Source organism: Somniosus microcephalus, chromosome 25 (assembly GCF_052327205.1).
Source record: "Somniosus microcephalus isolate GS21.2 chromosome 25, FLI_Smic_1.0, whole genome shotgun sequence".
Classification (NCBI taxonomy): domain Eukaryota; kingdom Metazoa; phylum Chordata; class Chondrichthyes; order Squaliformes; family Somniosidae; genus Somniosus; species Somniosus microcephalus.
In genome coordinates, this window is record NC_141011.1 from 51,252,625 (window position 1) to 51,280,606 (window position 27,982).

Below are 27,982 nucleotides of genomic sequence, written 5' to 3' on the forward strand. Positions count from 1 at the left end.
AAATTTTTAAAAAAATTATATTTGAGTGGACCGTCTGGTTATAGTTAAATGTGACTATGATACTTGCAAGCCTTTTTCTCCTGTTTCAACACAACCATGGTGGCAGCTGATATTTGAAGTGTTGGAACACTGCAAGTGACTTCACGTGGCAACTGGTGACTAAAAATATATTTCAAATCAGTAAACATGTTGACTGTGTCCAGCTTGTCGCCACTTGATTTTGGGAAAGAAACGCAGTGTAGTTGCACAATGCCCCATGATGTTTAGGGATGTAAAGGAAGAGTTATTTTTTTCTTCTTTCAAAGAAAATACAAACTAACCTGCCTCACCACATGATACTGAGTGTCACTGACTGACACTTCTGAGAAATTAGCTGCTTAGTAAATATGCTGACGGGATAAATGAAGGAAATAACGAGGGATGATTGGCATGCTGTTTGTGATTTTGGTGGGGGTAGGGGGCTTGAGTATAACTCTAGTTGGGGGTCTTGTATCTCTGAAAGTGTCACCTTTGGAGTATATTTTATGCTACCTTTGCTGAAATGTTTTTGTGCTTGAATGACTGCCGAATGTAACCAAAAATTTCTCAAATATTTTCAGATGTGCAGTCAACCATCTGTTAGTCAGCTGCTCAGCAACATCCGATCCCAGTGTATTTCCCATGCTGCGCTTGTATTGCAGGGGGCCCTCACGCAGCCGAGGTTAGTTTCTCCGTCAAAATGTAAGTGTACTTCAGTTTGCTTACTGATGCAATGATTACATCAAGGTATTTGGGGAACATGGGATGCTTCTTTGGTTGCCTAGACACAAAATCAAAACTTCCCTGGTTATCTATTTTATCTTGAGCCATTACTGATTTTTTTGTTAGCATTCCTGATTTTACTTTTAAAGCTTTCACGATAACAAAGTGCCATTTAAAAACTTTTGGAGAACAGCAGTAAACTTGCTTGCTTTCAACTGCTGTAATCACTGGTTCAAATCCCAACTATACTTAATGTACCTCAGCCTGAGCTATGAACAGAAGAGGCTGGGTTGCTAGTCTCGCCGTTGGAGAAGGGAAGGTGTCATCCATCCTGTGTACACAACTCGGAACAAACCTGAAGCCAATATTTAGTGGGACCAATTTGCTATTGGTTGCTCTCCCATCTTAGACTGGGGAATAACATATTTGTTTTAAAACGTCAATTGGCTTCTAATCAACATCCTGTTTCTTCTTCTGGAGTCGCGTGTATTGATTTTCTTATACCCTTGATGGTTGTAGGACTTTGACGGTGATTCCAAACTAATTATAGTTTCATTGGATGTAACTTGGTTTGTGGAATCTTGTATAACAGCTGATTCTATAGGTTACTGCTTTTACTTTAAATACATATTACACTGACGGAAAAGATAAATCAACTGGAATATGAACAATAAAAGTTCTTTATCCTGTTGTGCTGCAGGTTTTAAATCTCATATTGCAAAATGGGACTAAAATGTATTTCACTGTGTGCTGCTGTTGTGTCTCTCTACTGGTGGTTCTACAAGATTTTCAAACACATTAATAAAGGTTGATTTTCTTATCAACAATATATATGAAATGTCTTTGACCTATATAGAACAGCTAAAATTTGTTAGTTCTGGTCGACAGAAAAAATGTCTTGATGATTGCCAAACAAGATGTCCCATACTGACCTTTTACTTGGATTTCCCCTCTCCTGCCTTTGCACCGAGTGACTCTTTAGTTACTTCAACCTTCACATAAATTCCATGACTTTTGAAGAAAAATCTGCACCATAAACTTAACTGGGCACTTCTCTCCACAGTTGCTGCAGTGTTTCCAGCGTTTTTGTTTCAGATTTCCAGCATCCACAGTTTTTTGATTTTTGTTTGTATAAATTCTATTGCCCATTGTTCCCTCTGATCCCCCTGCCTGCCTTTCTTCACTCAACTCTCTGCACATCGACTTCCCCATCCACACCCAAGGCCTTGCCACATGAGGGCCACAGATTCACGCACCTAGTGGTCGATTAGCCTTGTTGTTCGACACCAAATCTGACTTGGTCACCATGACAATATTACACCTCCCCCTCCATGAACAAATCTTTGTACTACTCTAGACTCATGCTGGAGGATAGTGGCAATCTGAGACTCTTCGTCTCCGCTACTACATGTTTCTTCCAAGCTCCTTCCCTCTGCCCCTCCTTTCTCATCTCCACTGTCAAGTGTGAGGACCTTAATGGATCCGTATTGATATTTGTTCAATAAATCTGAAGCCTGCATCTTCCATCCTTTCTTGAGGGCTAACAATTATTCAACAGTAATATTACACACTGGAAATTGAGTAGGACTTATGTCTCATCATTCAGAAGGCAGAAATATCGATGGTTGAACCCACTTCCTATGGGATGCAGTTACCGATTTAATTTGTTTACAGTTAGATGATCAATGGGATGGGGATAGTGACAGCATTCTGTACAGCACAATAGTTGTAATCAAAGATCTAGAAGCAGTCCAGAAAAGGTTGCTGTGCCCTTTTTAAAATATTAGCTACAGGGAGAAATAATCAGCCCAAGAAAAACACCCAAGAGGAACTTTTTGGTTCTGGGTTGTTCCCCTTTGTGCGAATGTATGTAATATTTTTTGCTGCAAGGCATCCTCGCATGCTCCGATTGAGAGAGTCACTGACAAACTGGTATCACAGCACTGTTTTAAAGACTGTTTCCCTTCTGAAGGTGGAATTGCTCATCAGAGGGGGTGAAGTAGAATGTAACAGTAAGATGTAATAATGCAAATGTTCATGTTTTCCTGAAGTTAAAGATTACAGGGGCTGTAAAATGAATACAGCTTTTATGACACAATGGCACAATTTATGGTAGAACGGTCAACATGTCAATGGTCTGTTGATATCTTGCAGGCTGTCATTCGCATTTTAAACAGTCATTATCAAAAGTCTCTGGACTAATTCTTGGTCAAAAACTGCATCGACTCAGTCATGGCTAGGCAGCCACTTCAGTTTTCAGTGAAGTGAGTGGACTTCATCTTGGAATTGGGTTACCACAGCGAAGCTAATAAGGCAAAAAAATGTATTTCTATCACACAGGTCCTTATTGCAGCAGTCATTGCTAGTACCGTATATGTTGTGTCGGAATCTTCCTTATGGCTTCATTCAAGAGCTAGTTAGAATGACTCATCAGGACACAGAGGTATTCATACAGGTGAGAAGTTTTGAAGATATTCCTGGATTCATTCATTCATGTCTTATTAAAGATGTTAGCCGTGGCTCACTGGCAATCTTACCCGAGTCAGAAGGCTGTGGATTCAAGACCCACTCCAGAGACTTGAGCACATAGTTTAGGCTTACATCTAGGAACATAGGATCAGGAGTTGGCCATTTAGTCCCTCGAGCCTATTCCGCTATTCAGTGAGATCATGTCTGATCTGTGACCTAATTCCATATACCTGCTCTTGCCCCATATCACTTAATACCTTTGGTTAACAAAAATCTATCAATCTCGGATTTAAAATTAACACTTGATCTAGCATCAATTGCTGTTTGCAGAAGAGTTCTAAACTTCTACCACCCTTTGTGTGTAGAAGTGTTTCCTAACTTCACTCCTGAAAGGACTGGCTCTAATTTTTAGAATCCCCAACCAGCAGAAATAGTTTCTTTCTATCTACCCTATCAGTTCCCCTTAATATCTTGAAAACTTTGATGAACTCACCCCTTAACCTTCTAAATTCCAGGTAATACAACCCGGGTTTGTGTAATCTCTCCTCGTAATTTAACCCTTGGAGTCCAGGTATCATTCTGGTAAACCTACACTGCGCTCCCTCCAAGGCCAATATATCCTTCCTAAGGTTAGTACTGACTGAGCGCTGTCTTTTGGATGAAACCTTGAATCAAAGCTTACCTGTCTTCTCGGGTGGATGTAAAAGATCCTGTGGCAGTATTCAGAAAGAGCAGGGAGGTTTTCCTTGTGTCCTCGCCATCATTCCTTCCTCAACCAACGTAACGAAAACCAAGTAACTGGTCGTTCATTTCATTTGCTGTTGTGGGATATTGCTGTACAGAAATTGGTTGCCCCACTTGCCTGCACTTCAAAACTACTTCATTGGTTGTGAAATGTTTTGGGATGTCTTGTGGTAACCATAGAATAGTACAGTACAGAAGGAGGCCAATATACCAAAATTCCCTGGACACTGGAGAGGTCCCAGCAGATTGGAAAACTGCTAATGTAACACCCCTATTTAAGAAAGGAGGGAGACAGAAAGCAGGAAACTATAGACCAGTTAGCCTAACATCTGTCATTGGGAAAATACTGGAGTCCTTTATTAAGGAAGCAGTAGCAGGGCATTTAGAAAAACATACTGCAGTCAAACAGAGTCAGCATGATTTTAGGGAAGGGAAATCATGTTTAACAAATTTGCTGGAGTTCTTTGAGGATGTAACAAGCCGGGTGGACAAGGGTGAGCCAGTGGATGTGGTGTATTTGGATTTCCAGAAGGCATTCGATAAGGTGCCACATAAAAGGTTAATGCATAAGATAAGAGCTCACGGAGTTGGGGGTAATACATTAGCATGGATAGAGAATTGGCTAACTAACAGAAAGCAGAGAGTTGGGATAAATGGGTCATTTTCTGGTTGGCAAACGGTAACTAGTGGGGTGCCACAAGGATCGGTGCTGGGGCCTAACTATTTACAATCTACATTAATGACTTGGATGAAGGGACCGAGTGTAATGTAGCCAAGTTTGCGGATGATACAAAGATGGGTGGGAAAGCAAGTTGTGCAGAGGACTCAAAGAATCTGCAAAGGGATATAGACCGGCTAGGTGAGTGGGCAAACATTTGGCAGATGGAGTATAATGTGGGAAAGTGTGAGGTTATCCACTTTGGCAGCAAAAATAAAAAAGCAAACTATTATTTAAATAGAGAGAGATTACAAAATGCTACAGTTCAGAGGGACCTGGGGGTCCTTGTGCATGAAACACAAAAAGTTAGCATGCAGGTACAGCAAGTAATCAAAAAGGCAAATGGAATGTTGGCCTTTATTTCAAGGGGGTTGGAGTATAAAAGCAGGAAGGTCCTGCTACAACTGTACAGGGTATTGGTGAGACCATACCTTGAGTACTGTGTACAGTTTTGGTCTCCTTATTTAAGGAAGGATATACTTGCATTGGAGGTAGTTCAGAGACGATTCACTAGATTAATTCCAGAGATGAGGGGGTTGACTTATGAGGAAAGGTTGAGCAGGCTGGGCCTATACTCATTGGAATTTAGAAGAACGAGAGGTGATCTTATCGAAATATATAAGATACTGAAGGGGCTCGACAGGGTAGATGCAGAGAGGATGTTTCCCCTCGTGGGGAAATCTAGAACTTGGGGGCAGCGTCTCAGAATAAAGGGTCGCCCTTTTAGAACTGAGCTGAGGAGGAACTTCTTCTCTGAGGGCTGTAAATCTGTGGAATTCTCTGCCCCAGAGAGCTGTGGAGGCTGGGTCATTAAATACATTTAAGGTGGAGATAGACAAATCTTTGCAAGATAAGGGAGTGAAGGGTTATGGGGAGCGGGCAGGGAAGTGGCTTTGAGCCCAAGATCAGCCATGATCTTATTGAATGGCGGAGCAGGCTCGAGAGGCCAAGTGGCCTATTCCTGCTCCTGTTTCTTATGCCATTCGGTCCATCGAATCTGCACCAGCTCTTTCGAAGAGCAATACATAAGTTATGAAAGACACTAGACAAATACAAGTTTCTTTGTTCTTTAGTTTCATGTACTCCAAGGATTTGCCAAAAACCTTTTTTTACCCTGTTCCCTTTTCTAGTAATATAAAGAAAGGTATAATCAGCGCAGTGTACTCCTGATAAACTTTGTGCTTTGCACTCAAAACTTGAATTATCCAGCAGTTTGAATTAAGCAACACAACATAGCAAAGTGGGAATTTAGTGCTGAAAATTGTATTATCAGATAATTTGAATTAAACAACTTTTAATTAAGAGGAATTGCCAGTATATTTCTCTTCCCTTTTCCTCTCCCACTAAATTGGAATGGTTATTTAGTTGATGTTTCTATCCTGCATAGTGTTTGCTATGGATTTTAAATTAGCATGCAGTAGTATTTCACTACATTGTAGTTATTTTATGTTTTTTTGGTACAAGATTTTAAATTTTAATCTGTGTAAAAGATTGCCAATTTAAAGGTACGCTGGAAAGTGAAGAGACTGCAGGGTGATTATGAATGACATTGGGAGGTGACGGCAGTACTGATTTTGATGGGGCGGGCAATGTAAATAATGGATTAGCAATGCATTGAGTTATTTAGTAGTTAATCTCCTATCATCTCTGGATTGCAATTTCAGGTGAATTAAGTTTCTGGAGGCAGTCTCTATTGCAATTTTGGACATAAGATGTTGGGAATGGCACACCGATTTGAATATATTTTATTGATTTATAGATTAGCAGACGTAACATTAGCAAGTGTTGGCTAAACTACTGCCTGGACGATTGAAAATAATATATAATTTGGCACGTAACACCTTTCTCTCTCATCACCATATACTTTTGTATGCATTTCCCACTCCATATATATTGTATGGATAGTCTCTAGATGGAATTTTGCCATGAAATGTGACTGTTTTTGTGTACTTGGAAAGATAATTTCTTGACATTGTTTCACTCTGGCATGAGATTCCGAGCTTGACATTATCTTCTGTTCAACAGATCTTTGTTCCAATTATACAAGGTCTAGCAGTGGCTGTGAAAGAATGCTCCTTGGATGGTGATAACTTCAAGTACCCACTTGTGGTAAGAAGGGGGGAAACGTAATGTTTCCTATGTTCTAGACCTAATATTCATGATACCAATTTATTTTTGAGTCCATAGCTCATTGTATGAATTCTTTCAAGGCGGTGCTGAGTGTGATTCATATTTTGCAAATTAAATTTCTCTTGTATTTGGTTGCACAAAGTTTCTTTAGGCTCGATCTGTTGTGAATACTTTGTTATCCGGACTTATAATTATGCAAAATAGCTAGATACAAAATTTACGTATTATCCCTCAGAATTCTTTATCATCAGGTGTTCTTGTTTAAGCACCTCATCCTCGTGTGCAAGATTATGTCAGATATTCTATCTTTAGAAGGAGGAATATATTCTTGTTTAGTGTAAACCCCTCTGTACAAGTCTCAAACTAACACAAATGAAATTAATTTTCTAAATTTCTAGTGTCATGCACGTTGCCCGCAGAGGCAACCACAAGGGATGGATTCAGAGACCTGATATTCTATGCGCATGCAGAGCATTAGCCTTTGCGAATGATGCCATCTAGTAGTGACATCCATGGAGTTTCTCGGGCAGAGGCATTTGGCTTTCTTGCTGATAGTGTGCCAAAGCCATCACTTGCTTTTACACGCCACTTTGATCTGAGTAGCCGCGAGTTAGCTGTATAACTCCACAGCGAGAACATTAGGTTAAAAGTTGACTGGTTTCTGCTTCAATCCCTGGGTTGTGGGAGTGGACCTTTCTCATCACGTTGCCAAGAAGTGTGGTTGAGGCCAGGACACTCTTTTAAAACGTGTAATGGGAAGACAGTAGGGTTGGAAGGACCGTTTCCATTATAAATGCTTTTATCATCTTCAGGGAAGAAATTCAGAACATGCCCCCACATTGAAAAAAACAAAACTAAAACCTGTTGGACACAGATGCAGACAGGATATCATTGGTTACATTATGTTGTGGGATGTGAGCTTGAAAGTGGGTATACAAAGTGGTACTGATTGTGTTTATAAAGTAAAACCAGATCAAGTATTGAAAATTCACAAATAATAAAGTAACATAATGGCCCGTATTTTTCCGATGCCTACGGGTGTGTACGAACTGTGTACACACCCGTAGGGACATCGGAAATGCCGGTTTCAGACATGCGAAGCGCATCCGCTGAAAACCAGCATTTCCGATGCTCTTGACAGATCGGACGCCTGCCCTGGAGAAGGGCCTCTGCAGGGGGAAGAGTTCCGCTTTCTGCAGAACCTCCACCCGCTGAAAACACTTAGAAATCTTACGCCTTGAGTTGAGTTGAGAAAAGTTTTCCAAAAAAATGTTTCACTCATTTTATAATTTAAAATACTTTTTAAAAAAGGTAAGTTTATTTTTAGCCCTGTAAATTTTTTTCAAAAAATTAAATTTTTGTTTAATATTTAATTTTAACTCATTTTAAAAACATGATGGTTTTTAAAAAATGTATTTAATGTTTTAGTGTCTTTTTGGGGTGATCTCCATTCATACTTTTGACGGGTCTATTTGTCAAAAGTATGAAGGGAGCTTCCTTTCTCCTATTGGCTGGCCTGGCCCACGTGATCCCAGGGGCGCTTGCGAACCGCATACGCCCCGGGATACGTGGGCCCTGCACATTTCAACTGTGGAGAGGCCCAGCATCGGAAGTGTCCGGACCTCGGGAGCCCTCGGGTAAGTGCGTAGAGTTTTTTCTGATCGGAGGCCTCCGCACGTAGGGAGCCTCCTATCGGAAATTACGGACTAATCTAAAGTAACATTCTAATAGAAGTTGAAACAAAACTGTCATAACCATGGGTTCAGTGGATCACCCAAACTATTTAACTTCAGGAGAATCCTTCGACACAGCAGTAGAGTGCAATATAATTGAGGGGGGGAAAAATTCGTTCTCAAAACCAAATTAAATTTGGCCAGTCTTGCAGAGCTCGTCTTGTTTCTTTCAGTTCTATGATCTTATTAGTCACATTAAACTTAATAAAGCGCTTCTTTTATTTCAGGCATTACAAGAATTGTGTGAAATTAAGTTTGGGAAGACACATCCTGTGTGCACTTTGGTAAGTTTTATTTCATTCTGTATTGACTGCTTTACAGCTCATTACGCAAATAGATTATCCAAGATACATCAGTTAAAAGAAAGACTTGCATTTATATAGCGCCTTTCACGACCACCAGACATCCCAAAGTGCTTTACAGCCAATTAAGTATTTTTTGACGTATGGTCACTGTTGTAATGTAAGAAATGTGGCAGCCAATTTGCACACAGTAAGCTCCCACAAACAGCAATGTGATAATCACCTGATAATCTGTTTTTATGTTAATCAAAAATGACTTTATATAGAAAGCACAAATTAATATTCTTTCCTCGGTAGTAGTTTATGACCAGTTGCACAAGATGTGGGGGGAGGGGGGGGAGGAAGTTACCAAAAATTGTGACAAGGTTATCTGTGTAGTTTTATATATGTATATTATAAAATTATTCCTCATTTTAAGCATTAAACTTTAATCCAATTTACTGGCTACCCTAATGGCTCGGTGAGTTTATCCAGCGAGTAGCTGATCCACACAGACCAGTAAGGTCTTTGGGCTCAATCCCTGATCTGTGTTGAATTAGCTGGTTTCTGCTAGGGCAGCAGTGGGGATGCTACTATTAGTCTCCGCACTCCTGATGAGTTAGAGCAGGAGAATTCAGCCAGGGCTCTTAATCTGATGGTTATCAAGCAGCCCCGCTGGAATCTGTGGTGACTGTGGATTTCAGATGCGGTAGGATCAGACTCCGCAGTGGTGTACCAGACAGTCACATAGCCTGCCAGCTCCAGAGACTTGAGCACAAAAATCTAGACTGGCACTCCCAGTGCAGTGCTGAGGGAGTGCTGCACTGTCAGAGGTGCCGTCTTTCGGATGAGACGCTAAACCGAGGTCCCGTCTGCGCGCTCAGGTGGACGTAAAAGATCCCATGGCACTATTTCGAAAAAGAGCAGGGGCGTTATCCCTGATGTCCTGGGGCCAATATTTATCCCTCAATCAACATCACTAAAACAGATTATCTGGTCATTATCACATTGCTGTTTGTGGGAGCTTGCTGTGCGCAAATTGGCTGCCATGTTTCCTACATTACAACAGTGACTACACATTAAAAGTACATAATTGGCTGTAAAGTGCCTTGGGACATCCGGTGGTCATGAAAGGCGCTATATAAATGAAAGTCTTTCTAGCATTCACTTATGGTGAATCATGGTTGCTTGGGCAAGGTACCAGGGGGCTATCGGTGCCTGTGGAGCCACATACTCGCAAGAAATTGATGCCTTCAGGACGGCAAGAGACAAAAATTGGTGCAAATCATTGGGAGAAGGCCGGCGGGGGGGAGAACTTAATTTACTGATGGTGCATGCTCAAAGAATAAGTCCATTGTGTAACTGCATTCCTTTGCCTTCCCAGGTGATCTCACTTCCTTTGTTTTTGCCTGATCCTTTGAGTCAAGGCACAGGCAGAGAGTTACAAAGACTTTCAGTCCTTGGCTCTTTCTTCAGTCTGTCTGTATTTGCAGAGGATGATGTAAGTACTATAGAATATTCAGTTGCCCATTTATGTATCTAAAGTCATTCAGAAGGACCAACATGATCGTAATAATAGATGCAATGGGGAAGAATCTGCTGTCTGGTGGAATTGAAGAGTAATAACGTAATGTAATTACTTCTGTCTTGTGTCTGCCTGTGGGACTGATTTAAAAAAAAAAATATATATAAACATCATTGTGTCTTATTTACATTGCTAAAGATTTATACTCCTTGCTTAATTTTGCCCACTGATGAGTGCTATAACATTGCTTTTTTAAAATAAAATTGTAATTTATAAAATGAATGCTTGTTTATATATTTGAATGTTTTATCCCCCCCCCCCCCCCCCCCCAAAGCCACTGTAAAACAACTTTGAAATAGTCACAAAATTTGCATATTTTGTCTCCGACAGATCAGGGCGTTGGTCAGCAAGGTTACAAGCACAGGCAGATTGGGCGAGGGTGGGGTGGAAAGCTGAGCACCAAGCAGGCATACTTGCACAATTGTGGTGTGTTCTGTTAAGCAACATTGACATGCTGGTGACATTAATCTTACTGAAGATTTGGCTGTCCTATTACCTCATTGCACTGCAGTCTGTGTGCAGCCCAAGTGGAAGGAAACTACTTTTGGGTGGTCTCTCACATGAACTTGAAGCTCACGCTAAAAATTTAACGTGTGGAAAAAGTGTTGAAAATAAATTGTGTATTTTTAATCTTCATAGATCCAAATCCCGTTTGACCCCGTCCCAAAATGATGTTTGTTTTTAGTCTAAAACATTGTGAAATAATAACTAAAGATGGCATCATCATTTCCTTTGACTGAGAGTCCTTTCAAAATGTTATTTCTTAATTGTTCTACAGATGTTCATATAAAAAGGTAGCATAATGGATGTACATCTGACCCACTAAATGAATTTTTGAAAATGTGACCAATTCATTTCTGAAGCACAATACTTAATCAAGGAAAAAGTTACTAGTTCAACTTTTTCTATTTTAATAGTTTAGTTCTCAATGTAATTTGACAGGGTTGTGTTTGACATTAGTCGTGTGCTTTGCTTTAGACAAGAGTTGTAGAGAAATATTTCTCTGGACCTACACTTACACTTGAAAATACTAGAGTTGTCAGTCAGTCCTTGCAACACCATCTGGAATCAGCCAGGGTAAGTAATGACTGAAGGTGAGATTTGAACAGATCAGTAGTAATTTATGAAACATTCTGAAAACTAGCTTTTTCAAACAGTTTTTTGCTCGGGTGTTTTTTTTTTAACCCCCTGTTATTTTCTTGTGTTGCCACAAGATGTCGCCATGTCTTTTAAACTGCAGTGGTAATTAATATCATGACATGTTTTGTGGTCGTAAAAGCATGGACTTAAGCATCACTACTTGGCCACACTCTAGCAAGGAAGTCATAGTGAGATGTGTATTTGCTCCTCGCATAGCTTGTGTGTGAAATTGTTAAAGTGGGCAAGATAATAATGCAGAAAATGCTGGAAAAGCAAACTGCATAAATCAGCATCTCCTAAAAAGAAAAGCCAGGTTAATGATTTGAGTGCAACTCTTCATCTTTTTTATTCTTTACTCGCTAATCTTTGTATTGACAGCATGTTTCCCGTTTGTTTCAGTGTCCAGCATTTGCAGTTTTTTTCTACTTATTTGTGATGATATTGCAATAAATTCATGAAATGTCATTTAACAGAAAAGATTCTATATAATCACTACAAAGCCCAGGCTAATAACTTGTGGACAAAAGCAAAATACTGCGGATACCTGGATTCTGAAATAAAAACAGAAAATGCTGGAAATAGTCAGCGGGTCAGGCAGCACCTGTGGAGAGAGGAACTGAGTTAACGTTTCGGGTCAATGCAAGGTCAACAACCTGAAACGTTAACTCTGCTTCTCTCCGTGACCTCCTGAGTGTTTCCAGCATTTTCTGTTTTTAATTTCCAATAACTCTTGGAATGCCCAGGCTAATATTTATTTACTAGGCATACCTTGGTCTTAATGATCCACTGGGAGAGAATGGGATGGGCAAGGTTGATTCTGGAAACTAATTTGAAGCTTGCCAACATTGATAGCGTCCGGAGTATCCAAGATTGAAATTTGCAATTCAGTATCTTCTAATGTGTCGTGTGCTATTGCTGTGTGGGGGGGGAAAAAAGGGTTTTTCATGTGTGCCTCCTTGACTAACATTTACAGTCGAACTAGTCTATATACACCTGCAGGTTTGAATCCAGGTAATCTAATGCAGTTTCAAACCAACGACAAGTGGGTCCTTTGCACAGGCACATTTTTTAATATTTAACCACTGAGGTTCACTGAGAGCGAATTGAGTGACAGACTTCCAGCTTGTGATGCCCTGCCTTTTTTTTGTTTTACAGACCGATCTCTTCAAAGTTTTGCACAACATTTTACTTAATGGCGAGACCAGAGAGAGTGCTTTAAATTACATGGCAGCGGTGGTAAATCGTAACATAAAGAAAGCCCAAATGCAAGTAAGTGTAGAATGAATGCAAGTCAGCTGCACATGACACCGACCGGTTATCTCATCGCTTTTTCTTTGACGCTGTAGAATGTCTTGGTGGATGTCAGCGTGTTATAGCTGTGATCCTGTCGATTTTTAAATTTCTGGGCTTTGACTGACTGTAATTATTGTAGTTTCCCTGGGATTGTCAGACCTGCTGAAGCTGCAGCGAGAGATCAGAAGCACTTGTGTGGAAATTTTACCCCTCCATTTTTTGGAGTTGGCTTTCAGCCAGCTGGGGTACAATTTTATATTGTGGGTTGCACCTCCAATTGAATGTCAGAATTTCAGGAAATGGAAGTATGGTACAGGTAGACTATCCTTTATCCGCACTTCCGAAAACCTCTAAAAACTGAAAGTTTTTTCGTGGAGCATAAGTCGTGCGCACGACATGACCCGAGTGGCGCCAAACATGACAGGAGTGGTCCGGGAGCTCTGCCTTGCCCTGTGAGCAGGGCAGAGGGTCACAGAGTTCCCTCCTGGGTAGGAGATTGCAGGCCGAGCCGGGCAGTGTGAAGGAGGTACCGGGAGAGTGAACCCAACAATACAGCGGCCCGTCCGATAGTCTTTTCTCTTTCCCCCCCCCCCCCCCCCCCCCAGACCTGATTTGCGGGCCAGCTTAGTGTAGGAGTCAGCCGATATCCGGCTTTCCCACAACTGGCGGCGGCAGTCGAGCCCCAGACCCCCGCTAAGTCAAGGAATTCAGATACGGAGCAGGGGGAGCCGGAAACCTCGATCTAACGGCAGAAATCAGCAGCCGTTTTGTTAGGTTTTTTTTCTTCCCCTAGCATTTTTTTTTTTTTAAACAGTCAGGCTGTGGAAAGAGTCTCTGTAGCTTAGCAACAGCTTCAGAGACGCTTCCAAGGCAGGGCCTGAGTGTTTACAAGCTGTTGCTAAGCAACAGTGTTTGTTGTCAGATATGGAGATGAAAACCTTCTGAAATCCGAAAAATTCTGAAAACCGAAACACAGCTGGTCCCAAGGTTTTCAGATAAAGGATAGTCTACCTGTATTAAGTTATTTTTTTTAATTGTAAAGAATATAGCATGTTAGAAATAAGAGTATTTTGAGAACAGTGACACATTTCATAACTGGAAATCGGAACACAATGGTATGTAGAGCATTCTAAAAAGAAATGTAAAAAATTAAATTGTTAATTTTCAATAGACAGATGACCGGATGGTATCGACAGATGGGTTCATGCTGAATTTTCTGTGGGTGCTGCAGCAATTGAGCACAAAGATCAAGCTAGAAACGGTTGACCCAATGTACATTTTCCACCCAAAGTGTCGCATCAGCATACCAGCTGATGAGACGCGTGTGAAAGCCTCTATGGAAGACATTAAAAGCTGGCTTGCTGAGCTCAGTAAGTAAATATTAAGCATTATAGAAAGATTTATTGGAACTGTTAATTTTTCTTCTAAAGCTGTCTTGGTAAGTAATGTGTATTTTAAAAACTGACTGCAGAAGTGTGTTCCTTTTTAATGCAACTAACCAATTTTATGTTGGTTTTTTGAAGAAAATTTTAATATTTTGGTTTTTCATCTAAATAGACGATCAGTCGAAGTTTGCTGAGCCAAAGTTCCCAACGGAATGCTTTTTCCTGACTCTACATACACACCATCTTGCTATCCTGCCAAGTTGCCGCCGTTATATACGAAGGCTACGAGCTATTCGAGATCTCAACAGGTAGGAAGGGGTTGTAAAAATAAAGACTAGCGGTTATGTAGCGCCTTTCGTGACCTCAAGGCATTCCACAGCGCTTTGACCTCAAGGCATTCCACAGCGCTTTATAGCCAATTAAGTAGTTTTGAAGTGTAGCCACTGTTGTGATAAGAACAAAACATAAGAAATAGGAACAGGAGTAGGCCATTCGGCCCCTCGAGCCTGCTGCTCCATTCAGTAAGATCTGTCAAATATATGAATGGAGATTCCCTTCTGTGATTGGCTCCCCATGGCCCACGTGATCTCAGGGACGCTGCGAACTGCTTGCGCCTCTGGGATGCGTGGGCCCTGCGCACTGGCAGTTTGGCGAGGCCCAGGAGCGGATGTGTGCGCCTCCCGGGAGCCCTCGGGTAAGGGTGCAGATTTTTCCAGATCGCAGGCCTCCACCCGCGGGAGGCCCGCGATCGGAATATCTGGGCCAATACAGAATTCTATCATATTATGGTCACTCTTCCCTAAAGGCCCCTTTACTGCAAGGTTATTAATTAACACTTTCTCATTGCACGATACTAGATCTAAAATAGCTTGTTCCCTAGTTGGTTCCTCAACATACGGATCTAGAAAACTATCTTGTATCCATTCCATGAATTCGTCCTCCACACTATTACTGCCAATTTTCGTGCAGCAAGCTCCCACAAACAGCAATGTGATAATGACCAGATAATCTGTTTGTGATGTTGGCTGAAGGATAAATATTAGACAGGGCACCGGGGAGAATTCCCCTGCTGTTCTTTGAAATAGTGCCATGGGATCTTTTAAATCCACCTGCAAGGGCAGATGGGACCTCTGTTTAACGTCTCATCTGAAAGACAGCAGCTCCAACAGTGCAGCACTCCCTCTACTGCACTGGAGTATCGGCCTGGATTATGTGCTCAAGTCCCTGGAGTGGGGCTTGAACCTACAACCTTCTGACCGAGGCAAGAGTGCTACCACTGAGCCATGGCCAACACCTTGTAGATACTTTCAGTTCAATTTTTATTTAAAAGGTATATTTTCTAACCTTGCAAATTGACTATCTGTAATATTCAACATTACAATTTACTATTTTCTCATAGAATGACAGGGATGCAATGAACCACATGGTTTTTCTGGAGTGGTAGATTAATTTTCTTGCCTATCTTATGTCTTCCCATATTGTGCACAATTTTTGCATCCAAGAACACATGTACAGCAGATATATAAAAAGTAATTGGGTTAAGTTTCATATAGCACAAAGCTGATAACGGTAGGCATTGGTAATCTAGCAAAGAATGAAGTTAATGCAGTTTGCTTAATGATCACAATTGTTCTGCCTCAGGAAACAAAATTGGCAAACTCTTAAATATCTTAACAGTTCCCGCCTTGACTGTGGGTAAAGCCAGCACCAGATGTAGTACTAAAGCCAGAAGACCAGAAGATTTCGGATTCAATTTCTGATTCATTGCTGCGTTCGCTGATCTCAGCATGGGCAGCAGAGGGATGCTACAATTGGCCTCTGCGTCCTTAGATTAGGGAGTGTAACATTTATCAGGGTTCCCCAATGTACTTGCTGTAGCAGTGACTGTGTCAGGTGAGAACAGAATTTTTCTTGACTGATGTCTCGTGATCAATAACGTGCTAATAAATATCATTTAGATTCACACATGAAGAATGGTGACTGTGATGAGGCACTGGAGGGCTGCTGACATTATGGAAATGTACCCCTGGAATAGTTGCTGCTGGTAAAGGGGTTGGGGAAGGAGGGAATAATTATCCTCAACTCAAGATTATTATTTTTTTTATACCCCAAAGTCAGTAACTGTCGTATCTCTGCTTCACGGAATTAATCCACTGACTTTAACTTACTGTTGCTTAGCTTGAAGGCTCATGAGTACTGTATAGGTTAAGACTGTGGGCTGGATTTTCATTGAGGAGGTGGGTAGGAGGCGGGACTACAACTTTCGGGGTTGTAGTCCCACCTCCATAGAGTTGTAGCCAACCCACGCAATTTTGACTTGATTGACCTTGTTGAGCCCACCCAGAGGGCTCAGCAGGCCAATTAAGGGCTTTTGACAGATGAAATATCAGCGTTCGACAGCTGTTTGAACCTATCAAACACTGACAATCTGCACTCCAGGTTAATTCCTTCCTCTCAGGATGATTTAGAGATCTCCCTGGAACAGAAAGCTGAATGCTGGAACTTTTGACAGTTCGCGGCCATTCTGCTTTCTGTGCCGGCGAGATGAGGGACTCCCGAGACCTGAAGGAAGGCTGTAAAGGTTAGTAGAACTTCTTTAAACACACCAAACACACTTACCTCTGCACTCATGCACCCATCACTCACCTGAACACCGGCCATCTCGACCCCTTCAGCCCGACGGCCTGCCTCGCTAACTTGGCGTGGTTTGGAGTGGTCGGGAACCCCACATTTCAACAATGAAAATAGGGATTAGGCTAAAAACTGCCTGTTAACTACATGTTAACAAACAGTTAATTGGCATTAATCCCCTTCCCGCCTCGGGGAGGCGGGTCCCAGTGCCTCCTTTGAAACTGACATGGGGGCAGGATGGGTTCGTGCCCCCCGATTTCGGGATTTTAGCCCCCCACATGCCTCCAATCCCGTCTCCACGGCCCAATGAAAATCCTGCCCTATTAGTCTGCTCTTGGAAACTTAAGTACCACTATTCCATATGTAATTTAAGGGAGAATAGTACAAGTGCATCGTATCGCACCGTTCCTATATACCTCGATACGAACACAGTAGGCAACCTGAAACCGTAAATGTGACAAAGCAGCTAATGTAGTTATAAAAGTACTTATTGATCCATATTCTGATCCGCACTATGTCGGTGTGCTTTCTTTCACTTCAGTCTGTAAATTGTATATTGAGGGTTTTTTTCTTCCCTTCTAGGACTGTTGAGGAACTGAAAAACAGTGAAAGTCAGTGGAAGGATTCTCCCTTGGCAAACAGACATCGGGAGATGTTGAAACGATGCAAAACCCAGTTGAAGGTGCGTAAGAGTTATTTGCGGTAATGATGTGTTTTGTAGCCTCTTTAGATTCCACAGAAGGAGATGACCGCGATGCCCCATCACCTACTTTTTACTCTTGCATCATCCTAACTGGAGATGTTTTTTAAAGATCAGTATTTACTGATTTCCAGTGACCAATTTCTGGATTTTTTTGGGTGATGAATTAGTAAAAACTGATTTCCTCTTGACTTTGAAACCCCCACCCCAGCTGAAACTCCTCAGTGTTTCCTTGCCAAAAATCAGGACCTGAGATGTGTGTGCATTACAGCCCCAATGTCAAGAGGCACTTTGAAGGGTCTTGATAATGACTACAGCTAGGATAATAACAAAGTGGATACACTGCCTACAATAATACCATTCACCGCATGTACTGTTGAATTGAATTTAGCATCAACTATTTCATATTTCATTCAAACTTCAGAAATACTGTGGTGGCATGCTACCTGAAACATTTCATGTTAGTACTCGACATTTTGTGGTGTTCAGTCCATTCATAAATAATGTAAATGTATCTTGCAGCTAAAATACAGGAAACTCTTTTTTTTTATCCGGCACCAACGGGACTGGCGTATCAGAAAGTCCAGATTACAGAGAGGTATAGTAAAAGGTACGAGAGCCCCGTACACAGCAACAGATCCAGGCGTCCCTGTTGCTTAGCAACAAGTGCAGGAACCCCGGTTACACAGCCACAGATCCAGGAACGACCACTAATATGAAGCAAAACTTACCTGAACCTACTCCTGAATTTTGCCGGTTAACAGAGATTTCCGGTTATTTAGGTGCCGATAAATCGAAAGTTTCCTGTAGCTTGACTGCAATGTTCCCTTTAGGCTGCGCAGCACTCTGCAGCTCCCGCGCAGCCGTATCACTGGCTTTTAACTAGGAAAAAGCACGCATGGGTGGTATTTTGAATGGGCTGCACACCCAAAAAAAAAAATTGAAGGGTACGTTGCTTGACAGTATTTTATGAGCATGGAAACTTGTATTATAACTTTTGGAACTTCCTTTGAAGCCCGTAAAAGTGGTGCCTGTGAACTGTGTAAATAAGTGTCGGTTTTCATTTAGCGTAACTGTGTAGTGATGTATTGTGTTGTACTGTATAGTGCTAAATGGCAACGCAGCACTGTAAAGAACAATACATATTTATGTTCGTTCCTTAGGTTCTCTCTTTATTCTGACTTTCTCCCACTTTTTGATGTTCGAAATAAACCTGGGGGTGGGGGGTCAATGGGGACTATGTTCCCTCTAAGCTGCATGCAGCCGCGCAGTAATCTGCAAATCCCATGCAGGCCGCTCTCGAGCTTTACCATTTGAAATACCGCACATGCGCAGAAATTTCAAGGGACTGCACATTGAAATAAACAGGCTGCGGCACAACAAAGGCAAGTTAGAGGGGACATTGGGCGGGGGCATTAAAAATTGATTTGCAAACTTCTTAATAACTGCGTGTGGAGGCTATGCAAGCATCTGTGGAGGCGACAGTGCAGCAGTGAAGAGTAGAGGTCAGCATTGCGATGACACACGTGCCGTATTCATAAAACTTGCCTTTGTTGAAAAAGCTGGTATGGTGCTTCCCTGAAACCAATGACTAATACTGTAACTCGGCCTTGGTGCTGCTTCCAAAAATACAATCTACTCTTCTAAATTCAAAGTTGCTTAATTCAAATTATTTGATAGTTCCATTTTTTAACGCCAGATTCCCATTTGACTGATATTTACATTGCTTAATTCAGATTATTTGATAATTCAATTTTTAAGTGCAAAAACAACTTTGAATTATTAGACTGTATCCATAAGTGTGAAGTCTTAAATTACTGTAATTCTAGTTAAATATCAAAATGCATGCGATTAGCTCCAAATAAGAAAAGAACTTGCATTTATGCAGATTCTTTCGCTACCTCAGGACTCCCAAAGTGCTTCACAGCCAACAAAGTACTTTTGAAGTATAGTCGCTGTTATAATGTAAGGGAAATGCAGCAGTCAATTTGTGCATAGCAAGGGTCCCACAAACAGATGACCAGATAAAATTGACGTTAATTGAGGGACGATGTTTGCCAGCACACCGGGAGAACCCCCCTGCTCTTTATCGAATAGTCTCCTGGGATCTTTTATCACCACCTGAGAGGGAAGATGGGCCTTTGTTAAAAGGTAGCATGTCCGACAGTGCAGCACTGCCTCAGTACTGCACTGAAATGTCAGTCTAGATTAGGTGCTCAATACCCGTATGTTAAATGCACGCAGTTAGGACGCCAAGTTCAAATTCCAGATTCTTTAGACTTTTGATGCACAATGTCTGATGGTTGTTTAAATTGGTTTCCCTTTATTGGATTATCGGGATTGTGTGGCTCTTCTACACTGTTTCACCCAGTGAATTCTGTAAGTACCGTACTAATATTAACGGAACTGTTAGTCCCATGTAAATGACAATTTGGTAGCAATGGGTTACATTGCTGCAAATGTAGTGTATAAGATGATGGTATGTGCTGACTCCCGAATGTTGAAAGCACTGCCTATTCATGTTTGCTTTTTAAAAGACTGCTTAAACTTACTGGGTTAGTTGAGGATGATTTTTTTGTCTTTGTATTTGTAAAAAATGTGTTGATGTATTCTTTGTATTTTACATAAAGAAATTGGTGCGGAGCAAAGCCTGTGCTGATGCTGGTTTGTTAGACGAGAATCTGTTGAGGAGGTGCCTCCAGTTTTACGGCACGTTAATTCAGCTGATCTTTCGCCTGGTTGATCCGCGCTACCCAGAGTAAGTGCCCTGCTCCATTTGTATAGAAGATCTGCACAAATTGCAATAGTTTTCCTATCTGTTAGACAGAGTGGTCCTGTGCCTGTGCAGTTAGATTTTCTAGACGTTGATTCATGCACGATATTGTGTGTTCTCATGTACCCTCCCACCGAACAACTGGAGTATAGGTTTGTAAGAAAGTTGTGATATGGATCACCTTATAAACCTGATCACCTACCCAATAAGAATTCCTGATCCCAATATTCTGGCTTTTTTTATATAACTTTTTCTCCCATTATTTCCTGAAAGTGTTGACTTGTGCTGGGATCTTCTGGGATACGAGTCTGGGCAATAAGTGCTGGCAAGCTATTTGGTTTAAGGGGTAGGGAACCTTCTTTCCTTGCCTAACATGCAAATAGTAGAGGTTTCTGGATTGCAAGCTGAAGCAGGAGCCCGAGCTGATTTCTTTCTCTCTTTCTCCCCCCCCCCCCCCCCCCCCCCACACCTCTCTCTGTCCTCTTCTGCTTTGCTCAGGGACACTGAAGTTAATTGTTGTAATAATAAACCCTGCATTTATACAGAACCCTTTTACATTAAAACATCTGTTTGTCACAAGTGAATTACTTTTGAAGTACAGTAACAGTTATGTAGGCAAACAACTTAATTATTATTTAAAAGTTCCTTTCAAGATGGTTCAAACTTTCAAATATGCTGTTAATTCATTCTAGCTATAGACAGCAGGTTGCACAACGTACAAATGCTTAATCTTGTTTAGAACCTGTTTTGTTTGTTCTGAGCAGGCTGGTGATCTGTGAATTTGTTGACTCTCATTTCCTACCCCAACCATCCTTCTTGTCTTTCTGTGGAGTGCTGTTGATTTATTGACTGACTTGTATTGAAATTGTGTTAAGTCCTAGTGGATTCATGTCCACTAAGAATTGGTTGCGATTGCCAGCAGCTTTATTTCCAGTTAGAACTGCCAAAGAGGGGAGGGGCTTTCATTCCAGCAGCCTTTGGATTTGAATACAAGTTCCATATCTGTGTGGACCATGTTGGAAATCACTGTGCCACCTATCTCCCTGTTTCACATACTCTTAAAATTGTGCCGTTATGAACTGTGATCGAGTTCAATGACTGGAGCAGCTGGAAGGATGAACTTTGCTGTTTCAGTTTTTAAAAGTCAAACTCCACAGAGTCAAGATTTTATTCTTTACACAGAATTACACCGGATATACGGCACGGAAACGGGCCATTCGGCCCAACCAGTCCATGCCGGCGTTTATGCTCCACTCGCGCCTCCTCCCGTCTTTCCTCATCTAAATCTATCAGCGTAACCCTCTATTCCCTTCTCCCTCAGATGCTTGTCCAGCCTCCCCTTAAATGCATCGATACTATTCGCTTCAACCACTCCCTGTGGTAGCGAGTTCCACATTCTCACCACTCTTTGGGTAAAGAAGTTTCTTCTGAATTCCCTATTGGATTTCTTGGTGACTATCTTATATTGATGGCCTCTAGTTATGCTCTTCCCCACAAGTGGAAACACTCTCTCTGTATCCACTCTATCAAAACCTTTCATAGTTTTAAAGATCTCTATTAGGTCACCCCTCCACTTTTTCTTTTCAAGAGAAAAGAGACTTGGCCTGTTCATCCTCTCCTGATGGGTATATTTATTTGATAGTTAAGTCAAACTAGCACTGATCAAATGGGTGTCATCAACCATGAGTTATTTTAATCTTGTACTTTTCCACCGACTACACGATTGCTGAATGTTTGTTCTTTTTCCTCCTTGCAGCATGACCCTGCCCCTTAACCCAGAGATCCCCAAGGTGTTTGCAGCATTGCCTGAGTTCTATTTAGAAGATGTTGCTGAATTTTTGCTGTTTATTGTACAGTAAGTAAATGTAATTCCAGCAGCAGTAACAATGTGGGATTAATTCTTGGACACTTGGTCACCGGTGCACTCGTCAAAACAGGCTCTCTTTCCAACAAGGTTGGTCAACTGCAAGTACAAAGGACCACCACTGCTCTAGGAGCATTGGCTCCACAGTGTGCTCAACTAAACTAAGGTTCATGTGATTCTCTCTCTCTACATGTCAAAATCTTTAATCTAGTACACAGCATTATCAAAAGTATTTTTTTTGTTAAAGGTGGGAAGAATGCCAGTCATTTCCTGCTGGTTTTTCAGATCTTGGTCATTTGGTCTCTTTCTCCCCCCCCCCCCCCCCAACCACCACCACCACCATGGGAGGGGGTGGGGCAGGGATTTTCATGGAAGAATTGCCTATTTATACAACTTGCCAACAGTTCTGATCACCACACTACGGGAAAGATGTGCTTGCACTAGAGGGGCTACAGAGGAGATTTGAGGATGTTGCCAGGACCTGGAGAGTTTTAGCTATGAGGAAAGATTGGATAGGCTGGGGTTATTTCCTTTGGAGCAGAGGAGGCTGAGAGGGGATTTAATTGAGGTGTATAAAATTATGAGGGGCCTAGATAGAGTGGATAGGGAGCATCTGTTTCCCTTAGCAGAGAGGTCAATAACCAGGGGGCACAGATTGAAAGTCATTGGTAGAGGGGAGTTGAGCCGAACATTTTTCACCGAGGGCGGTGGGGGTCTGGAACTCGCTGCCTGAAAGGGAGGTAGAGGCAGAAACCCTCATTGCATTTAAAAGGTACTTGGATATACACTTGAAGTGCCGTAACCGACAGGGCTACGGACCAAGAGCTGGAAAGTGGGATTAAGCTGGATAGCTCTTTGTCGTAAATTTCTTTGATTCTAGAACAGTGATCTTAAAGGGGAGGGCCAAGTTACACACGCGTCCATTTTAGCAGCTAAGCAGTGCAGTCATGCTCCCTCACTTACACACGAGCAGTGCCGCAGGACATCAGCTATGGGTAGTAAATACTATTGCAAGTGCTTTTGAGGGTTAATCCAAATGACGTGCCAATGGAAGAAAAGTCAGTGATGAGGGAAGAACATTTCATTCCCCCCCTTCATATTACCCATTATCTTAATTAGATTGCAAACATTTTTCTGTACCATTTACAATGCAAATATATATTTTTATGGAGTAATAACCAGAACTGACAGTACTTTGTGTGACCAATTCATTATAAAATCATAACATAACTTTTATTTTGCTGTTCCTACTATCCTAACATTATATCGTAATCAAGATTTGGAACGCCCACCACCCAGTATTCTTTCATGCTACTCTCCAAGCTCAGCCACAGACACCAAGACAATTTGTAGTGCTCACTGCCATCCTGGCTGAAGCAGGCAAATTCAGCACAAAGCAGGGATCTATCTGGAACTACCTTGCCTTGTATGGCCGACTTCCACACAACCTAGCACACGTACCCACTGAGCCAATGGGCTACCAGTTTTACTGGTGTAAGTCCGCAAGTGTCTGAACAGCAGTATAAACACCCCATTCTGTATTGTACTTTCTAGCAAATTTAAAATTAAGCTTCTGGAGAGTTTGAGTAAATTGCAGATTGTTGGCTATTTTGTCACATTGTATGTGCGAGCTTTTACAATTGATATTTTTTCCATTTCATTTATTCTTCTACAGATACTCCCCTCAGGTTTTATACGAGCCTTGTACTCAGGACGTCGTGACCTTCCTTCTTGTATTTATCTGTAGTCAGAACTATATCCGAAATCCTTATCTGATTGCCAAGCTGGTAGAAGTCATGTTTGTGACAAATCCAGCAGTTCAGCCTCGAACACAGAAATTCTATGAAATAATGGAGAATCACCCACTGGCCACAAAACAACTGGTCCCTGCATTAATGAAATTTTACACAGGTATGCAGTTTTCCAATTCAGTTTGAGTAATGGAGATGAAAATCCTATAATCATTGGGTTGATGCAGTGGGGAGACTTTAGATAGATCGGGATAGTTGAGCTAAGAATGGCTCTTTTTGAGTTACACGAGAGACTCCCAAGATGCTTTCATTAAACATTTAGTCTCATAGTTCTGTAAATTCTCAAATTGCTTTGTTTATTGGGGAAGCAGAATCATTAGTGCTACATCAGGACATAAACATGTGTTAATCAGCATTTCATTCCAAGCAGAAAAGATGAGATTTTTTTCAATTTACTAAGAAAGGCTTCAGGATCTGAGGCTTCCTGAAATGTTGTGGCTCAGTGGGTAGCACCCTCGCCTCTGAGTCAGGAGGTTGGGTTCAAGTCCCACTCCACAGTCTTGAGCACATAGATCTAGGCTGACACTCCAGTGCAGTGCTGAGGGAGTGCTGCACTGTCGGAGGTGCCGTCTTTTGAATGAGACGTTAAACCGAGGCCCTGTCTGCGCGCTCAGGTGGACGTAAAAGATCCCATGGCACTATTTCAAAGAAGAGCAGGGGAATTATCCCCGGTGTCCTGGCCAATATTTATCCCTCAATCAACATAACAAAAACAGAATATCCGGTCATTATCACGTTGCTGTTTGTGGGAGCTTGCTGTGTGCAAATTGGCTGCTGCGTTTCCTACATTGCAACAGTGACTACACTTCAAAAAGTACTTCATTGGCTGTAAAGCGCTTTGGGATGCTTGGTGGTCGTGAAAGGCGCTATAGAAATGCAAGTCTTTCTTTCTTTGTAGTGATAGGACTGATCCTATCCCAAAGAAATTGAAAGTTTGTTTTGATTTTTCATTTTTGTGCTTCTTCCATTCCTCTCCTGAAGACATGGACTCGTGCTATGATCTGGTTCCTCAGGTGCCGACCACACTCTAATACCTCACCCAAGTGGCCATCCTGTGTGAATCCAGGTGCTGTGTTGCCGGTCTATTCAGCTGTAAGAGGCACCTGTCCCCACCCAAAATCCACACTTCTGCACTTTCCAATATGAGTCTCTGGATAGCGAGGGGATTAGCGGCCAGTTGTATCCTCACACTGCTGTCCTGGCTGAAGTCAGCTATTTCAGCAGACACCAGGAATTGTTTAAATAGGTTTTTAAAGCCTTCATTTAGTTTGTAGTTCCTTTTCAGTGTATGCTATCAAATTATATGAAAAATTGAAGTTTGTGTATATCATAGTGCAGGAATTCATTCTAATTTACTATTTAGAAGGCAGCACAACATTTTAGCCATTACATTATTGGTTTGATAAGAGATTTATTTTCTTTGTAGTTCTGTAAACAACTTGTGCCATTTTAACACTCCCCAACTAAAGTAGAGTGATCGTTGATCCTTTACCAGGGCTCTGTTAATTGCATTAATGTTGCAGTGTTAATGGGGCAGGCAATATCTTTGTTTAAGACATTAAGCCTAGTTCTACCCTACCTGAGACCATCCAAAACTCTGCCGCCCATGTGGTAACTCGCACCAAGTCCTGCTCGCCCATCTCCCCTGTGCTTGCTGACCTACATTGGCTCCCAGTTAAGCAACGCCTCGATTTCAATTTGTTTTCAGATCCCTCCATGGCCTCACCCCTCCTTATCTCTGTAATCTCCTCTAGCCCTATAATCCCCCTAGATCTCTGCGCGCCACCTATTCTGGACTTTTGAACGTCCCCTCTTTTAAATGCTCCACCATTGGCGGTCGTGCTTTCTGCTGCCTCGACCCTAAGCTCTGGAACTCTCTCCCTAAACCTCTCTGCCTCTCTACTTCACTTTCCTCCTTTAAGACTCTCCTTAAAACCTGCCTCTTTGACCAAGCTTTTGGTCATCTGCCCTAACATCTCCTTATATGGCTTGGTGGCAAAAAAGTTTTTGATAAAACGTCCCAAGGCGCTTCACAGGAGTGTTATTATGTTAAAGGCGCTATATAAATATAAGTTGTTGTTGTGTTATGCTGAGCTTCAGTGAGTATTTTGGAAGCGGTAACAAAATGCGCTGTTACTTAATTTATTTCTCAGATGTTGAACATACTGGAGCAACCAGTGAATTCTACGACAAATTCACTATCCGTTACCACATCAGCACAATCTTTAAGAGTCTTTGGCAGAATGTGGCTCATCAAGGCACCTTCATGGAAGAGTTTAAGTAAGTTGATCCAATTTATATATTTTTTTTTTAAATACCTGGTTTTATGTGTGGTGGTGGATGGGTAGGACGGCGAGGTTGGAAAGAGCTAAGAATTCATCATGGCTACCAAGTGCCAAATATGTGGGTGTTATATTCACAAAACCTAGTTGTTCGGTTAGATTTACTTAACTTTGCCAGCTTGCAACTCTTTTGTAGACTGCTTTAACTCTACACTTACGCTACATATGTTTTATGATTGCAGTTCTGGAAAGCAATTTGTCCGATACATCAATATGTTAATAAATGACACAACATATCTGCTGGATGAAAGCCTGGATTCTCTCAAACGGATCCATGAGGTACAAGAAGAAATGAAGAACAAAGAGCGCTGGGATGCATTGCCCAGGGTAAGTGTACATCTAGTTTGATGTGTGTGTGGTGTTTTTGGGAAGGAGCAATGGTATTAGTTCAAGACTGATGGCCAGAGAAAGATGGGACAAAAACTCTCTCTAATTCTGGGGTGCACAAAAGCAGTGTTTTTGAAATTCAGGAATAAGGAATATTGTATTTGATTTTATATTCGCACATGGAGGTTGCCAGTTATAATTTGTACAACCATTTCTGTAACAATAAGCCATTAATTGTTTGTTTCACATTTTTTCGATACTTGTCGAGAAACAAAAATACTCATCTGATAAAATGTCCCAGCATGTATGTATAAGACACATGGTTTGCTTCTTAATTAAACATACCTGTGCTCCTGTTCCACTCTGTGAAATGTTTTTAAGGACAAAACTGGATTTTTTGGTCTTTTTAATATTGCTATCTCATGGAGAAAAGCATCTGTTCAGATCTGATGGGCCAACCGGCCTGTGTTTGGGCTGTAACATTGTTTGATTCTCCCTCGTCTTCTCTCCACCATTTGGTTTTTTTTATTCGCTGGCAAGGCCGGCATTTATTGCCTATCCCTAGTTGCCCTTGAGAAGGTGGCGGTGAGCTGCCTTCTTGAACCGCTGCAGTCTGTGTGGTGAAGGTACTCCCACAGTGCTGTTAGGAAGGGAGTTCCAGGATTTTGACCCAGTGACGATGAAGGAACGACCGATAAACTTCTAAGTCAGGATGGTGTGTGACTTGGAGGTGGTGGTGTTCCCATGCGCCTGCTGCCCATGTCCTTCTAGGTGGAAGAGGTCGCGGGTTTGGCGGCCGATGAAGCCTTGGCGAGTTGTTTTTTCTTTTGTGCATTTTCTTTTCCCCCTGAGCAGGTAAATAGGAGTGGTCAATAGTGGCATTGGCTGCTTTCTGTTTTTCTTTCCTTGGCTTCCCTTTAGCAGCTCTTTCTAATGAGCGGTTAAAGATTGGAAGCTCATTCTGTGAAGAATTATGGGCAGGTACTGAGTGGTTTAATTGTAAAATGTGGCTATTCATCCTGAGTCTTTTGCAATACAGGTTCAATACTTGAAATAACACAAATTCCACTTGTATACAGCCTACGTCCAGTAGCGCGCTCTAAATTATTATCTTTATTTTAATAGGACCAGCAGCAGAGTCGGCAGTCACAGCTGACACAGGACGAGCGTGTCTCCCGCTCATACCTTGCCCTTGGTGCAGAAACAGTGGACATGTTCCATTACCTCACCAAACAAGTGCAAAAACCTTTTCTTAGACCTGTGAGTAAATTCTCTAATAATTCTTTCCTCCTTTTTAACTCATTACTTGCCCGAA

General features: G+C 41.7%; 1 protein-coding gene across 6 annotated transcripts in view; it reads left to right on the top strand.

Annotated features, from left to right (window-relative positions):
* The window catches only part of ube4b (ubiquitination factor E4B, UFD2 homolog (S. cerevisiae)), an 80,980-nt gene that overhangs the window by 41,603 nt on the left and 11,395 nt on the right, over window positions 1–27,982 (top strand). For all 6 annotated transcript variants that reach the window (XR_015073578.1, XM_085967397.1, XM_085967398.1 and 3 more), the window contains 16 exons: window positions 600–700; window positions 3,082–3,196; window positions 6,698–6,781; window positions 8,763–8,819; window positions 10,201–10,317; window positions 11,380–11,478; window positions 12,697–12,810; window positions 14,006–14,204; window positions 14,392–14,527; window positions 17,433–17,532; window positions 20,181–20,308; window positions 22,080–22,178; window positions 23,863–24,098; window positions 26,152–26,278; window positions 26,523–26,667; window positions 27,793–27,927. Coding sequence is in view for 5 of the 6 variants with exons in the window: in XM_085967397.1 (XP_085823523.1) it covers window positions 600–700; window positions 3,082–3,196; window positions 6,698–6,781; window positions 8,763–8,819; window positions 10,201–10,317; window positions 11,380–11,478; window positions 12,697–12,810; window positions 14,006–14,204; window positions 14,392–14,527; window positions 17,433–17,532; window positions 20,181–20,308; window positions 22,080–22,178; window positions 23,863–24,098; window positions 26,152–26,278; window positions 26,523–26,667; window positions 27,793–27,927 (1,992 nt within the window). In the remaining variant the exon portion in view is untranslated. The remainder of the gene's footprint in view (window positions 1–599; window positions 701–3,081; window positions 3,197–6,697; window positions 6,782–8,762; window positions 8,820–10,200; window positions 10,318–11,379; window positions 11,479–12,696; window positions 12,811–14,005; window positions 14,205–14,391; window positions 14,528–17,432; window positions 17,533–20,180; window positions 20,309–22,079; window positions 22,179–23,862; window positions 24,099–26,151; window positions 26,279–26,522; window positions 26,668–27,792; window positions 27,928–27,982) is intronic.